A 15,888-nucleotide genomic window follows, 5' to 3' on the forward strand; every position below is an offset into this window, starting at 1 on the left:
TTTACAGAAAAACTATTGGTGTCCAGGGCGTAAGAACTCTATATCTAGACTGAGCGGATCCTGACCCTGCGGTAAATTCATTCAAGAAATATTTTTTGAGTCCCTACCCTGTTTTAGGACCTGGGAATAGAGCAGTGAACAAAATACTCAAAAATCTCTGCCTTCACAAAGCCTCTTTTTTTTTTTTTTTTAAATTGTGGTTAGAAAGACATTAAATAAGAAAAATAGAAAAGAGAATGCTAGATGGTGATATGGAAAAATGGGAGCAGGGAAAGGGGGTGTCTTTACTGAGAAGCCTCTGGAACATTTGTGGCTTCAGGCAGGGTTCTGCCACTCAGTGGGACACATCCATTGTCCTCTTTGGTCTTGAGAATGAACAGAATCTAAACAGGATTGTAATGGTAAACATCCTGATCCAGATGAGGGAACAGGGCCCAGAGAGGTGAAGCCGCTGTCCTAAATCCACACAGCCAGTACCAGAGAGCGGTCTCCAGAAGTGGAAGGACTTTCCCTGTCTTAGCTTCCTCACCTGAAGATAGAGTCTTCATGAGGGCCTGTCCCCTGACTCCCTTCTTCACCAACAGAACATCCTGTAGTTCTTGCCGTCTCCCAGCCTCTCGGCTCTGCTCCTGCTCTGTTGGAAATGAGGATTGGACACAGTTTAGAAATAGATCCGCTTTTTAGTCTATGTGGGTGGTAGGGCAATATGATTTTGGAATGTTTATCATTCCATTGAGGTGGTTTGTTTTTCCCCCAATGTCGTCAATAAGTGGAATTTTAATAGTTAATATTATAGACACATAGAGCTAGAAAGATCTTGTGGTTAAAGTCCTTCATTTTACAGGTGAAGTTTGTGGGACCCAGAGAGGGGAAGTGACTTTTGTAATATCATCCAGCTGTTGAAAGGCATAGTGGGAAATAAAACCTCAGTGTGAGCTTTTTCTATACCATTATCTGGTAATCTAGTGTTTTCATTTATTTCTGACTATAGAAGTGATAAATACTTTTGATGAAAACTTGGAAAACAAAAGAGTTTGGAGGGGAAAAAAGTCACTCATAGTCTCACATATCAGAGGTCATTTTTTTGTTTTGTTTTTTTTCAGCCTGTGTGTATGTATAATTGTGGGCATTTTCTCAATGTCGTTAAAAGTTCCCCCAAACATAATTTTTATTGGTTATATGATTTGTTCTGTTTTGCAGTTACACTTTATTGGCCTTGGGCTGTCTGCTGGGCATTGGGCTTCCCGTGATGACCCATTTGACCACCTGGCCATCCATTAACAGGCAGCAGACTGCAGGTGTTGACACTGTTGATTGCCATCTAATGCTTGTTCATTTAACGGGCACTTGGTGTTTGAATTGCTGTTATCTCTACTTAAGTAGAATTGAACCTGCTAAAGTGAAGAACTTTTGTGTCCTGCAACTTTGGGTGGCTCTCTAGCCCAGCTCTCGGGACCTCAGTTTCCTTTTTCTGTGAGTGGAGCATCTTCCGTTGGTCACTTCACTAAGAACTGGATAAACGAGGCGTCTCTCTTCAGAAACATCACAGGCACACAGAGTTTTAGTATATGTGCTGCCGAAGCGAGCACACAGGCACACAGAATTTTGAATGTAATTTTAGAGGGTTCGTGGACCACTTTCCCCACAAGTTCTGGCTTGGATTCCAGGCTAAGAAACACTAGACTGGATGATAATGTGTATTCCATTTGATTATTGGGTTAAATCTCTAATGACAAAAATGAGATGAGCATCAGACTTTATATCAGAATGCATTTTTTGGGGGGGTATTAACTCTAACGGGCCTCAAGAGTCTGATGTAGAGACCTTCTCTCCTCTCCCACCTCCGTAACTGTTTATCTCTTTGCTCCCTGCATGCGCTGCCTCTAATCCTCGACTGTTCTGTTTTGCTACTTCTTCTGCCTTCTTTGTACCATATCTTTGTTTTTCTCAGAAGGGCAGATCATTTTCCTGACACCTTTTCTTTTCTTTGGCCGGCAAGCTGACTAGTAACAACAATACACTGTGGAAAACATTTAGTCATTTGCTACTTTTTGTAATTTTTCTCAATAATTTATACTTATTGTTTCAAATTTTCTCAGAACACGGGAAAAGTATTACTTTGGAGTAGAGATGTAAATCTATGTGTGTGAGTATTTATTTAATATTTAGATATTTAGATGTCTAAGTCTCTACTTCAAAGTATGTGTATGTGTGTATACATGTATTTTATATATTTAAATATACTTTACACATACTTTAAAGACATATATATATATAAATTTGCCTATAAAGTTAATTGTTATATATTAAATATTTTTCTGATATGCCAAGAGCCCCTAATAAGTAAAAAAAAATTCCATGAGTTAATTGATATTTATTCCTTGTATGGTTATTTCTTATATAGTTATTATCTATAGCAAAATGCAGTTTCAAATTTTATATAATTCATTACTAAAAACAAGTTTAATCGTACTTCTTAAAGGTTCAGTTCTTCTGTTTCCCTGTGTATATTTGTCTCAAAAAATGTCTTGCAAGTTATTCAGAGTAATATGTTCTTAGCTGGGAAAAGGAACATTATAATTATTGGTAAATGTTCTGTCGGATTTCAGTTTATGAACATTTAAATGCTTCTGCCTTAATTTGGGCCATTAACAAGTGAAAATGTTTGCATAGTTTTACAACTCCTAAATTTCACTTCAGGGCTAAACTGACATAAGCATTCAATTCAGCAAATATGTTTTGAGTGCTTATAATACTAAAGATACTAGAGACTCAAAGGCGGTTAATATATAGTTCCTGGCTCTCGTGAATTTATAGTCTTACCAAAGAGTGTGACATGTACAAACTTAATAAAAGATAGACTGTGAAAAGCTCCGAAATAGAGGTAAATAAAAGTAATACCCAGAGGATTAACAGCAGAGGAGCTAATTAATTCTGGCCAGAAGATTCAAAGGAAGTTCTGTAAGGAATGTTATATTTAAACTGGGTCCCGAGGCATGCACAGGAGTCCTTCCTCTGTGTGATACGGCCTACAGCTTCTTGCTTTTCAGAATGTGATGGAACTTCATCTTGTGTGTGTGTGGGGGGGAAGTAGGGGTTTTAGAGTCTAAAGTTAGTCTTTCTTATAGCAAAACAATTGCCCTTGAAAAATTCTTTAAATTTCCTATAGTTTTTCATGGTTTTGTACCCAACCCGTATAATAATTTGTATGCCTATTAAAATCTGAGACCAAAACCCATACATAGAAGTATTCATTCCATCCTACTTCTGAAATGTTCCTCCTTCCCCACGGGGTTTCCTCCATTCTGTTTTAGTTGTAAAGCTCATTATCCTTAATATATGTTCATAGATGTGTTTGTTGTTGTAAGAGTTCAACAAGTTAGTGTGTGAAAGAACTTGAGGCTGCTGGATAGCAGAAGCTCAGTAAATGTTTGTGGATTTGAATGGAGAGGTCTAGCCCATACCTTGTTCTTTGAAATGTTGCAAAGGAAACCTTGGCCACCTATTTCCTGTCCTTCTAAGATGGCATTTCCTCTTGTGGCTGCTCTGACCAGATGCCTTTCTCATGGCCTCAAATATTGATCTCATGAACCCCCTAGAGAAACCACATCCTACTAGGAGGTTTAGGTTCTGGAGTTAAATGCTGTACCACATGACTCTCCTTGACGATCAGATTTCTAAAGTATTGGTCTGTCCTAAATGAGCAGAATAGTACCAAGACACCTCATATTGCCCAAGAAGTTATACAGCACGAAGGCTCACGATAGTTTCTTCAGTGCTCTAGGTTATGAGCATTTTCTTCTTCCATAAGTTGGACCCACTCAAAGGTGGTAGACTAGATGTCTGTTTATCTGGGATTTCAGTGTAATCCTCTGAGATGGTGGTGAGAAAGCTGTGTGTATCTGGCTGCTGCATTTCCTATAAACATATTGAGAACTTTGTCTATTACATTAATCAGTCCCCTTTTATGTAAATCTCCGTGTGAGAAACTTTTTAGAAAATTTACGTGCCTTACAGCTTGGTGTGTTGTCTTCTTTTGATGATATTGATCATTATGCCCTGAGAAAGGCATCTGGTCATGTTTGCCTTTTGGTCCTGGCTACCTGGAAACTCAGAGACAATTCAAAAATTTTTCCTTGATTACAAAAGAAATATAAATTCACTGCTAAAATTTTGAAAAATATGGAAAAACTTCAAGAAGAAAATACCTGGCTCCTGGCATGAACACAGGGGGTTCAAAGGATTGAAGGCAGTTGTCATAGCTGAGCTGGAAAGAGGGAAGAAGAGTTGCGTTAAATTGCCAAGGTGCTTTGTAATGCGTTGAAGCAACACAGTTGGTGGAATTGTCATTTTAGATCACGTGGTCAAAGTCCGGAATTTAAGACTAAGGTCTATTTCTTCAGATTGCAATAACAACAGCAACAACTGTAGTTGCCATTAATATCTACTATGTACCAGGCACTGTGCTATGCCATTTTTACCTCGATGGGATGAAACTCAGATGCTGTCTTTATCTAATTGCTGATCAGGAGCTTTTACATATTTCTGCTTTTCAGCAGTTGGCATAGTTGAAATAGACAACTGGTTCAGCATGGTAGCATGGTTAAGAGTGCGTACACTGGATCCAAATTGCTTGCTGTCTGACCTTCTGCACATACATAACATCTCTGTGCATCAGTTTCTTCATCTGTAAAATGGGAATAACCATGTTATTGTTAGGAAGATTAAATAAGTTATTATTTATCACTTGGGACACAGCAAGCACCTCTAGTTTCATAAAATAAATAACTTTTTAAGTTCCTTCTCATTACTTACAGAATGTCAGGGTTTTTTGACCCAACAAATAGGATCGCATTTCTCTCCTTAAAGTCCAGAACTTCTGGTGGCTTAATGATGTTGGTGGTGTGAGGAAGAATTGGGCTATTTAGAACTTCTGGGGCCATTTCTACAAGGTTTTCAAGTTGTTGATTATGCTGTACTTTACTGAGGCTCCGTTTGTCTATTTAGTGCTTGTGGCTTGATCCTTTCTTGCCTCCTCTGATTTATCGGACATTTGTAAATGTTGATTTAACTGTTATTTCAGTTCTGTATTTATGTAACTGACGCTCTTTGGGCTCTTTCCTATCCTCTTGTAACTTTACAAAGATAGATTTTTTAAAACTTCATAGAGCATACTATTTTGGAACACTGATTTGGTGAGTTTATATGTCCCCTGAAAGATTACCCTCAGTTGAGAAATTGGTAGTTTAAAAAAAAGTTATAAAAACCGCTAATTTTTTTAATAGACTCATTGAATCCTTGTGACTTATTACACAGTTAATATCCACACTCAGGATTCCTGGTGTTTAAGCAACTGAGGCCCTCGTGGGAAGGAGAACAGGTGGGCATAGGGTGCCATCTTGGCTCCCCTATTGCCCCTACCCCCGCCCACCCAGCCTCAGTTACTTTGCCTAGAAAGTGGGAGACTTGTACCTGTATCTTACATAATAGTTTGTCTATTTCCCTGGGTAGTGTGCCTTAATGCACCTGTTGTTGCTAAGTGACTCCTAGTTCCATTTTTTTTTACTTCTACTACAAATTCTATTATCAACTATTACCAAATCCTCTCTGATTTCAGGGAAATAAGTAACTAACTGGGAGAAGTGCTGCAGCTGCCCAGGAAGTGCAGATGAATATTTAATACCATCCTCATGCCCATTTTCCATGTGATTTTTTAATAGATCCCTTAACACTTCTGTTTTTGTTTTCCTTAGGAGATGATTTTAAAGTGATTTAAAAATCACTCCACTGTTATAGTGAGGAAGGAATATAAAATAGGCTTTGAGGAAATCACATTTTGGGTGTGATCACCATTGAACCATGGGATAGTGAGGCAGCTACATTCCTGTAGCTATTTTAGAGGTTATGTAAACCTCTGTTAATTATGCTAATCCGTCACTTGTGATGTCTGTCCATCTTGCCTTCTCAACTAGCTCTGACACTGCTTGAAGGGAGAGATACCCTGCCATATATTTTTTACTGTGAGCCTCTCAGTACCTCGTACCTGTTGATGGACTTAAGGTAGTATTCTGTTTAACAAGAGCATTTACCGTGATACATGGTTTCCCAGGAAAATGTTTGATGACCTTGACTTTTCAGCACAAAATAATTGATAAATTACGTTTTACATGTAGGGAGAATCTTTTTCTTTAGACCTGCAGCTGCGAGGTGCAGTCTGTGGAACCCCTTGCTGGTTGCTCTTCCTGGCTTTGATCATCAGCCAAGCTTTTGGTGTTTAGCCATAACATTTCTCACCAGAAATGGTAAGAATTTTAGAACACGCAGATGACCTAGCTGTCTCTTCAGCCACATGAGCTTTAGATGTGAAGTAATTGTGAAGGAGCCGAACTGTGACTGGTTTCCTTTTAAACACTGCACTATTTTGATTCGGGTCGATTTGGCCCACGCCATGTGGAGCCGACACAATGGGGCCGCTCTTTACTGGAGAGGCAGTACACTGTGTATTGTACAGTTCTGGGTTTGTTTTCCTTTGGCCAGTGAGTGGGAACCTCCCATTTTCCGAGCAGTAGTAACACCCCTGGAGGCTGGCCCTTGCTGGCGTGCCCTCCCACCCTGGCGGGCTCTGGGGACCCAGCCAGAGGGGCTGACCACTTGTGCCTGGGAAGCCAGCTTCCTTTCCTCCCTCTGACCACTGGCATGCGTGTGCCTTACACAGCCAAAGACTCGCAGCTGTCCAAGTTGCAGACTTTCTGACTTGCGTTTTCAGCCGAGAATGCAGGCTGATAAATGCAGGACAAGTAGTAGAAGTGTCAAAAAGGAGCTGGTGATCGAATCTCCCCTGCAACGAAAAGATGCAGTTCAGGGAGAAGTGGAAGCAGAGAGCCCAGTGCCAGTGCTGGTAAGAGGGGCTCACCCACAGTGTTTCTGTTGCTTTCCCCACACAGGGCTTTGCTCGTGTGTGAGCGTTCAGTGCTTCTTGCCCTCGCTTTGATTTTAAAGCTTGCTCTGCCTGTCTCTTGTGAACTCTCCTCTCCCTTCTTTCCTGTAGATTGTCTTCCGTTCTACTTTCATTCTTCTTTGAGAGGAAAGATATGTTGATATTTTGTGGGTGAACGTGGCTTCCAGGAGGCTTCTTTGTACAGAACAACCATGTATTGTTTAAAATGATGTCCCACCTAGCTGCAGTGTTGCCAGATGTGCACCCAGAGAGGCATGTTTTAATTGCTTTCTATAGGGTTGAAAAAGATGTCCTTTGCAAAATTAAAACATGTTTACATGATGTATTTGTTATAGAGAAAATGTGGAAGATGACCTTGGGGGATTTTAAGGAACATTAACTGTTGAAGTTACACATGTTCTCATTCACTCACTCATTTTAACAGGTTTGCCTTGAACAGCGTAAGAAAAAAGCTAAACTTTGAACTAATTGAGAAATGTTTCTCTTCTTCACATTAGCTAGACTCATAGCAGTTTGGATAGATTCAAGTGTTTCGGTTGACTTTGTAAGGGAGGAATGTGAAAAATGGTTGTGTTACCATCAGTGAGTAGGTTGTGCTTCTCTCTCGGAATTTCTTTAGTACAATAAAGGCACATAATTTTTTTAAGCAAACTGCAGAAAACCATCAACATGCACTGCAGAGGGAACAATTGAACCTTTCAAATGATCTGTTAAAGGGATTGTTAAACAAATCCTTAGCAATTCTATATAGTGTTTTTTTTTTAAACAGAGGTCCAGCTGCTGTTATCATAAAGTGTTTGGTTAATTAATTTTCAATTAATGGCTTTAAGAATCTGGATTGGATTTGAATTAAACTGCATTCCTCTGTGACACATGAGACTGCCTTGTATTACCTTCAAAATTATGTTGCTAACCATGAACTGAGAGTCAAGTATGATGGACTTTTTCACTGCATATTTTCATCTGAGAGATTTATGTCCCCATGTTGGTATATCGTTTATCTATCTATCTATCTATCTATCTATCTATCTATCTATCTATCTATCTATGTCAGCTAGCATAACAGTTCTTTTATGAATTGAGTAGTTTGAGCCGCGTACGTGCTGTATAAATTTAATTCATTAAACCTCCCAGCTGATGTAACTTATGATTTCTTGGAGGAAGTTGTGTGGTTTGGGTTCCCTTGCGAATCTTCTTAAAAATCTGTTGTCAGTGATTCTTCAGATGTGTAAAAATATTTGTCCAGAGGATTAAATACACTATAGAAAGATGCGGCGTGATTTTTTTTTTTCCAATTCCACAGTGACTTTTAAAAAACTTATTTTTCTTTCTAGTGCTCAAAAAAAAAAAAATGGCCACTCACGTCCCAGTTGTTTGTTTAGGTCAAATCTCACTCCAGGCAGTTCCACGGGGAGTTTTGTTTTTTGCCCCCCATGCCCCCCGCTGTAATGGAGAAGGCCGTGCTGCTGTCGCTGTGCCTGGAGGGGATGCTCCTCAGGGCTCAGAAGCTTCTGGCAGCATGGGGGGCTCTGGCTCTGTGCGCCGTCAGGGAGAGGTGTGAGGGAGAGGTGAAGGGAACAGTGATACAACCAGACACTTTTTCTTATCTGCTAGTGTTTCTCTTCTTCCGTGGGGGGAAGCAAGATAAAAAGAGCTAATATCAGATAAGAGAAGCAAGAATATTTAAGTAGGGCCTCTGCCCAGCGCAGATCTCCTTACAGGTGATTGCTGCCCACGGCGAATGAGGATTCCACGCACTGCTTGGAGTACACCGGTGTTTCAAGATGAGTTTTAAAAAGTACCCCAGCACAGGCATGAAATCTGTTTCTTCTAGTGCTATTCGTTCTGTCAGTAGCCCACGCACTCGGTGAGAATCCCCAAGTCTACCCCGTTTAAGTCTAAGTAACTTTATTTAAACGGGGACATTTTGAAATCAAGTTTTGCTGCTTTTAGTTATGTGCAATCAGTCCTTGGGGGGAAACATCACATAGTTTAGAAAGCATAAAAGTAATTAATGTATGTAAAAGAAATTTGAATAGTGTAGACAGAGGGAAAAATAAAGTGCCCTTGCTTTTGCTCTCCAGAAGTGCCCACTTTTTGGTGCCTGTAAGTTGAATATTGCAGCCTCTGAAACTTTATAATGTTCTGTGCATATAAAAATATAACTCTGTGTGTGTATGTGTGTGTGTGTGTGTGTGTGTATGTGTGTGTGTGTGGAAAGTGTGCTGGTACTATAGATTTCTGCATTAATTTTCTCCCAGAACGTATTAAGCATCTTTCTTTGTCACCATATATAGATTTATGCCATTTCGTTTAATGGCTGTATCTTCTAGTTTGTAGCTGTACCATAAGTTGATGATTATTCCATTTGTTTTCAATTATTTGCAATTCTTACAATTGTATAGTCATTGACAAATGACTTTGTGGGCTGTGAATGACTAATGGGAACAATCAGGATAGTCTTGATCTCTACAAGTTGGTTACCCTGCATTCATCAGAATACCTATTTTTGTCCCCCCAAACTCTAAAGTAATCCCTGGAAATAATTCATTCTCAGTATTTTGTTCCTGCTTAACAATTTAGAGGAGAAGGGTGTGACCTCAAAGAGTCAGAAATGGCTGGGGTATATGTTGTTTGTGTTATCCTTTCGTTGAGTTACTTTCAAGAGTTGGCAGGTAAGGACTGGGACACAGGCCTCCTGCTGGGAATTTTGAAGGCAGAAAGACGGGGGAAAATAGAGAAGGGGTGAATTTTCATGTGTTAGGTATACTCATTAGGTAGTTTAGGTAGTTTTTGAAAAGTTTCATTTTAAAGACACCTTTTCTATTTATGTTATTTTTTTGGGATCTTCAATTGTTAAAAATGGAATCTGAGTTCTTATCGTGGTATTTGAATGAACAGATGATTAACTTTAGCTGACAATGTGAGGAGGCAGCGTATATGCCGGTGTAGAAAGGAGGAGACTGGGCTTCGGTTGGACAAACCGGTGCTTTACCTGGGAAAATCTTTTCTCTCCCCGAAGTTCTCTTTGTTCTAGAAATAGCAGAAGTGAATTAAGACACAAGTCCTGAAGTATAAACTTATGGCCAATGATCATGTTGTCAAAATCCTGTAGGACTTCAGATGACTGTGATTGAGTGAATTAAATTATACTTATAATGCCCTTCTGCCCAACAGGTTTTCCTGCATCCCTGTAGATGTGTATGGAAATAATTAATGATATTAATTACGTTGGTGATATTTAATATGTAGTTTCTTTGTTTTTAAAATATTGAGCGGTGAAGGAAAGCAGTTCCTGCAAGCTGTATGTAGTGACATGGAGCCAGGCAACAAAACAGGAAATTTTACTCATGCAGAGCCGCAAACCTTCACTGTGCTCTTTGGTTCTCCCCCTTCATTTGTTTATTCATTTGTTCATTAGGCCCACATTTACAAGGCCTGAGATTTGCCAGACGTCCTGTATAATGCACAGGGACACACAGGTGAGCAAGACAAATACCCCCCCTCTCCTCAAGCAGCAGAGTCTGGGTAACCAGGGGCTTTGTTCCTCAGAAATGCTTTTCACATTGTTTATTCGGCGCCCATGAGTGTTAATCTCACGCATCCTTTCCCAATGGGCAAGCAACACTTTAAGCATCTACCGGCTCCAGCAAGAACACATTCTCCATTTTGTAGCACTTAAGGTGGGCTCAGTGCTGCTTTACAGAAGGCACAGGGGCCCCTCACTGCTCTTATGAACGCTTTGTATGAATGAGGCCTCCAGAGTTGCATACATACTTTGTAGAATGGTACATGGAAGGAATCTTGGGGAAGTGCAGGCTTAGATAGGGTCAGAGTGAACTTACTAACCTTGCCAGCATGGAAACCTATCCCAGAGAAAGCTTCCATCACTTATGTTCCTGTCTCATTACAACGCTGAGCCTCTCTTCTCTTCTGGGCTTCTTGAGTGGGTAGAACACAAAAATCCACCCATGTCCTGTGTGTTTCTTTTCTCACGTCTGTTGTCAATGGGGAGGCAGAATGACTGGTCACTGTTTTTTATAACAAGGTAATGTCAGTTGTTTTCTTGTTAAATTTTTTTTTAGTATAGTCATAAAATGGGAAAAATATATAGAGGGCCTTGCTCTGTGTCAGACACTGTTTTAAGACACTGTTTTAAGCCTATTAAATGTTATTTCAGTTAATCCTCATCATTCTAGAAGGTGGACGCTATTGTTTCCCTTTTTACAGGTGAGGACACTGAGCACCGAGGGGTTAGGTACCCTGCTCAGTTACATATTTAGTAAGTGACAGCCAGGAGTTTTGGTTTTCCGTCAGATTTTCCAAAACCCATGCCTGGACACGTATGTGTATGTACAATTTATCTAAAAACAATTTGCTTATGCTTGGCATGGGGATTATAAAGATGAAAAAGAAAAAACTCCCTGCCCTTAGAACATTTAAAAATTGTTGGAGAAAGGCCAATTTATAAATGATAGAACAACAGTCGTTGATAGCACAAACAAAAAGAAGGATGGTTGTCCTGAAGCAGGTGGAAATACAAACGAAATAGAATTAATTGGTATTGGGAGCCACTCTTATTTTGGATGTCATGTATTATGTTCCCAGAAAGTTACATATAGACACATAGATTGGTGGAATAGCTGAGAGTCTGGAGATACCTTATTATCCTCCCTAGGTTTCTTTCTTTCTTGTTTTAAATTTATAGCATGATCCAGGATAATTGGAAATGTTTATTCCTGAATCAGTAAAATGGGCACGGTGGTCCTTGTAGTGTTTAGAGAAGGTTGCTGCTTGCCCACGGTGCTCTACTCCTTGACAGGTGGCAGCAGAACGTTGCCACAGGTTGCAGGTGCTGTGTCTGGTGTCATAGAAAACGCTTTGGAGACCAGAGACTGACTTTGGTCCAGTATCTGCTTTGCCATCTGCAGATCACCACCCTTTCCTCCCCTGGCCCTACCCAACCCCAGCTCCAGAAGTTTTCTCATCTGTAAAATGAGAAGTATGTAGTAAATCTCTAAGGTCTCTTCTGGGGCGAAAGCTCCGTGTTTCAGGATTATTAGTTTTGATCAGAATAACCTCTGATGGAGTCAGGTCAAGACCCTGGAGTTTGGTTTTAGATTCTAAGCTCAGTTTATCCAAAAATCGTTTGGGTTTTGAGGTGTAGCAGCTGCAAAACAAGGATATTGGCTTTTCACCCAATGTCAGTCAGTAACACGAGTGAAGTGTGTTGACCAACCTGGTAATAAATAACAGTGGCAGGAGAATTTGGAGTTAGCAAGAAGCCTCAGCTTGAGCCTACAGATGATATATGATTGAGAATAATTTTAGAACCACAGAGACTCAGAAATTATAGTTTATCTTCAACTTTACAGAAGTTTGAAATATCCCCGTAATGTGATACAGCTAGTCCTAAGTTTTTCTTAGAGTGACATTTTGAGGCTCTAGACGTTTTTAGTGCTTGATTTTTCCAGGCAAGGTGTGTGCCACTTACCAGTGGGTCTCTGAGGGCCTTGGGGAGGAGTCAGTCTGTAGTTCTGTGTTGGAACCTCCTTGCTATTACAGTTGTTACCACTGAGGCAGAAGCAGATGAGAGTGTGCAGAGCTGTGCACTCACGGTCAGGGGACCCGGCTACTGTGTCTTTGAATGTCACACCGTGACATTTCTAAGCCAAGGTCATGCTTCTGTCAGATGGAGAAAGTAGTAGTGTCTGCCCTCTGGATTCGTCATCTCCAAAGGTTATCAGGACTGCCCTGGTCAACTTACTACATTCAGTCTCTCCGTGCTCCAACGTGTTGCTACCTGGCTGCTTTTTTCAAATTACAGATACTGTTATTCATTTCCTGCTGAAACCTGCTTACACCCCTTCTCTCGGCAGAGAAGGCAAAGCATGGCCTGCATGAGGCTGGCTCTGGCCTTGCTTGCTGGCCTTGTCTCTTGCAACTTCCAAAATGTGTCCTGTCTTGGGCCCACTATTCTTCTACGGGAGGTGCTTTCACATCTGGAATTGTTCTTCCTTTGTCTGGCGTGTGCTTCCCTGCCTGACCATTCTCTTCTATCTTTCAAGTCCCAGCTCACATGCCAGCTCTTCTGAGAAGCCTTTTCAAACCTCCTCTCCACATTTTCCCAGAGACTGTGTGCTCCTGTGGTCCAGCGTGTTACTCTAGTGTGTTAAGTAATTATGCATTTCTGCCATAGTGTAGCTGGAGTTTATACTCCAGTATCCTTCACTAATGGGGGGACTATGCCTTGTAGGAACCATGGTTTTGTTTGCTTTGTATTCCATATCTGACATAGTGTCACAGCTCCCCCTGCTCCCCCACCCCCTTTTCTGCTTATCTGTAGGGTCCTGGTGATCCTTTGCAGGATATATTGGCAAACAATGGGTTGAAGAAACTGAAGAGAGACTGGATCTGAGGCTAATTCTCCTTTATTCTTCCCTCTTCCCCTTCAGAAGTTTTAGCCACCAATATCCAAATGTGTTGAACTTCCAAAAAGTAACAAGGGAAGCATCTAGAGGAATCTGCTGGACTAAATATGATGTGGGTATTGTGCCCCCCAAATATCCTGTGCTTCTGGTATTCTTGACCTAAATCATATTAACTTACATTTTACCTGAGTACTTGAGTACAGACATGCAAACTGATGTGACCAAAGTCAAAGGCCTTGTCTCTCCCTCTTAGCCAGCGCCCCTTCTGGCATCAAGACCGTCTCTTCCTGTCCGCCACTCCTGAAACCATAACGTCACCTTTCATGGTTGTAGTACACTTGGAAAAATCATTGTGTGACCTTTTACCAGTGTCCCAGTAAATTGATTATATGTGGAAAAGTGTAAGGGTGGGTTTTCCTTGCCAACAGCATGTCCTTGAACTATTTATTGGTAAAGTAAATTAAGTACTGCCTAATGGCATTAATATGTGTTCCACCCTTCAAACCTGGTTCTCCAAGAAGATTTAGTATTTTGCGGTGTGACTTTTTTTAATGTTCTTGAAACAGAAAATGAGTATCCGTCTGGAAAGGACTCTGCCTTTTCCGTTTCTGTTGGTGAGATGATGGAGCCTGAGCCGTTCAATGTGGTTTCCATTTCCAGGTCTCAGAGCTGGGCAGAGAGCAAGGCATCAGACTCTGTCCTCCCTGAGTGGTGGCTGCGGAGGCCTCACAGTGTGAAACAGTGTTATTAGTTCTCATACAAAGGGAAACAGAAGGATTGGGGAAGCGCTTCCTGTCCTAGAACTCTGAAATTCCATCGTGCTTATTGCCAGTGGGTTATGGGAAGGGTCACCATCTGTGTGACCTTCAGTAATTCATGTACTCCCTCTGAGCTTCAATTTCCTCATCTGTGAAATGTTGAGGATGTACCATACAGCGTTGGGGAGAGGTTTAATGAGATAATGTGTGTGTCATCCAGCAAAGGCGTGTGTATATTGTAGGGGCTAAAACTCTGTTGTGTCGGAATGACAGTTATGTGTGATTCCTATGACGACCATTGGTTGAGTTTCTGCCCTGGACAGGCACTATATATTGAAATGCTTCACTAGGGCCAGCCCGGTGGCGCAGGTGGTTAGAGCTCCATGCTCCTAACTCCGAGGGCTGCCGGTTCGATTCCCACATGGGCCAGTGGGCACTCAACAACAACAACAAAAAAAGAAATGCTTCACTAACCCCGTGATGATGATAAGAAAAGTTGTTACTTTTCCCATTTTCAGATGTGGGTATGCAGGTTGAATAACGGCCCCAAGGCCACAGCACCGATAATCAGTACAGCCAGGATTTTTTGAAAATACTTTTAAATATGAAATTCTTAAACATACACAAAAGGAGATAGAGGAGTAGCCTGGTTCTCAACTTGGGTGAGTGCCAGAATCACCTGGAAGCTTTGGTAAACCCAGATGGCTTGCTCCCCCCACCTCCAAATTTCTGATTCAGTAGGTCTGGGCTGAATTTGCATTTCTAACCAGTTCCAGGTAATGCTGATGCTGCCGGTTTGGGGCCACACTCCAAGGACCACGTAGCCGGTGTTATGAACCCCCATCTACCTGTCACCACCTCCAACAATAGTAAACATGTTGGGGGCCAGGATTTTAATCCTCACTCCTTACATCTGCCCTTACCTGGTCTCCGAACTGCCTTCCTGGCAATGCAGTATGCAAAAACTTCTGTAAACCAGATATATGTTATGCATATTCCATCCTCTGCCCCCAATATCTCCAAATAAGAAGCTTAAAGTAAGTTGTTCTGAAATCTCACTACATCTAGCTTTTGGAGCCTTTAGCTTAATTACTTGACCTCTTCATTTCAGGGTACCAAAAATAGCTTTTATGGACACGGGAAGAATGAAGAATTTCAGGCCATAATGCTATGGGGGGATTATTGGCTGGAAAAGAATCTGTAGTATAGATTTAAGATAGAGTTACTTGTATAACTACTGTAGGGTATCTTTTTTCTTTTTCGCTTTCATTATGTCTTTTCGCATGTGAAAAACTGGCCAGCAGAATTAGAAGCTGGGATGGACGTGTGTAAGAGACATGCTGAGCCTGCCCCTCAGGCTCTCCTCTGCCGTCTCTCTGTCCTCCTTACACTCTTCTTTGCCTCTCTTAGGCCAGGGCTGTGTCAGGAGAGAAGACACTTCAGGCATTGTCTTTGCAAGGGCAATAGCCCCTTTCCACTTAGCTTTCTCCTGCGTGCTCCCTGGGCACAGGGCATGGAGCAAGTCTCACAAACCCCTGTTGTGCCTTCCTTTCTTCATTAGCATTCTCTGCATCATCTCCATTGAGCCCAGCTGACTAAATGCAAGCAGTTATGTGGGTTTTCGTTAGTCAGTATTATTATCTTTATTGTTACCTCAATTTCCATTATTTGTGTCTTACACCATTTTCTAGATGCCATTGATTTGATAGTGTTGTGTAGTCTTTCTCTTCATGTTTTAGTA

At 41.1% G+C, this 15,888-nt stretch overlaps 1 protein-coding gene across 47 annotated transcripts in view; it reads left to right on the top strand.

Moving 5' to 3' along the window:
- The window catches only part of DOCK9 (dedicator of cytokinesis 9), a 260,331-nt gene that overhangs the window by 92,680 nt on the left and 151,763 nt on the right, over positions 1-15,888 (top strand). For 13 of the 47 annotated variants that reach the window (XM_081046507.1, XM_081046509.1, XM_081046544.1 and 10 more), the window contains exon 1: positions 6,726-6,898. The exons of 17 other annotated variants lie outside the window; for them this stretch is intronic. In XM_081046507.1, the coding sequence (XP_080902633.1) occupies positions 6,773-6,898 (126 nt within the window). In that variant the 5' untranslated portion in view covers positions 6,726-6,772. Of the gene's footprint in view, positions 1-6,617; positions 6,899-15,888 lie in introns of those variants that run through there. 17 more of the 47 variants (XM_081046513.1, XM_081046535.1, XM_081046546.1 and 14 more) reach the window with 5 other exon arrangements.

The sequence above is a fragment of the Rhinolophus hipposideros genome, assembly GCF_964194185.1.
Source record: "Rhinolophus hipposideros genome assembly, chromosome: 4".
NCBI lineage: Eukaryota > Metazoa > Chordata > Mammalia > Chiroptera > Rhinolophidae > Rhinolophus > Rhinolophus hipposideros.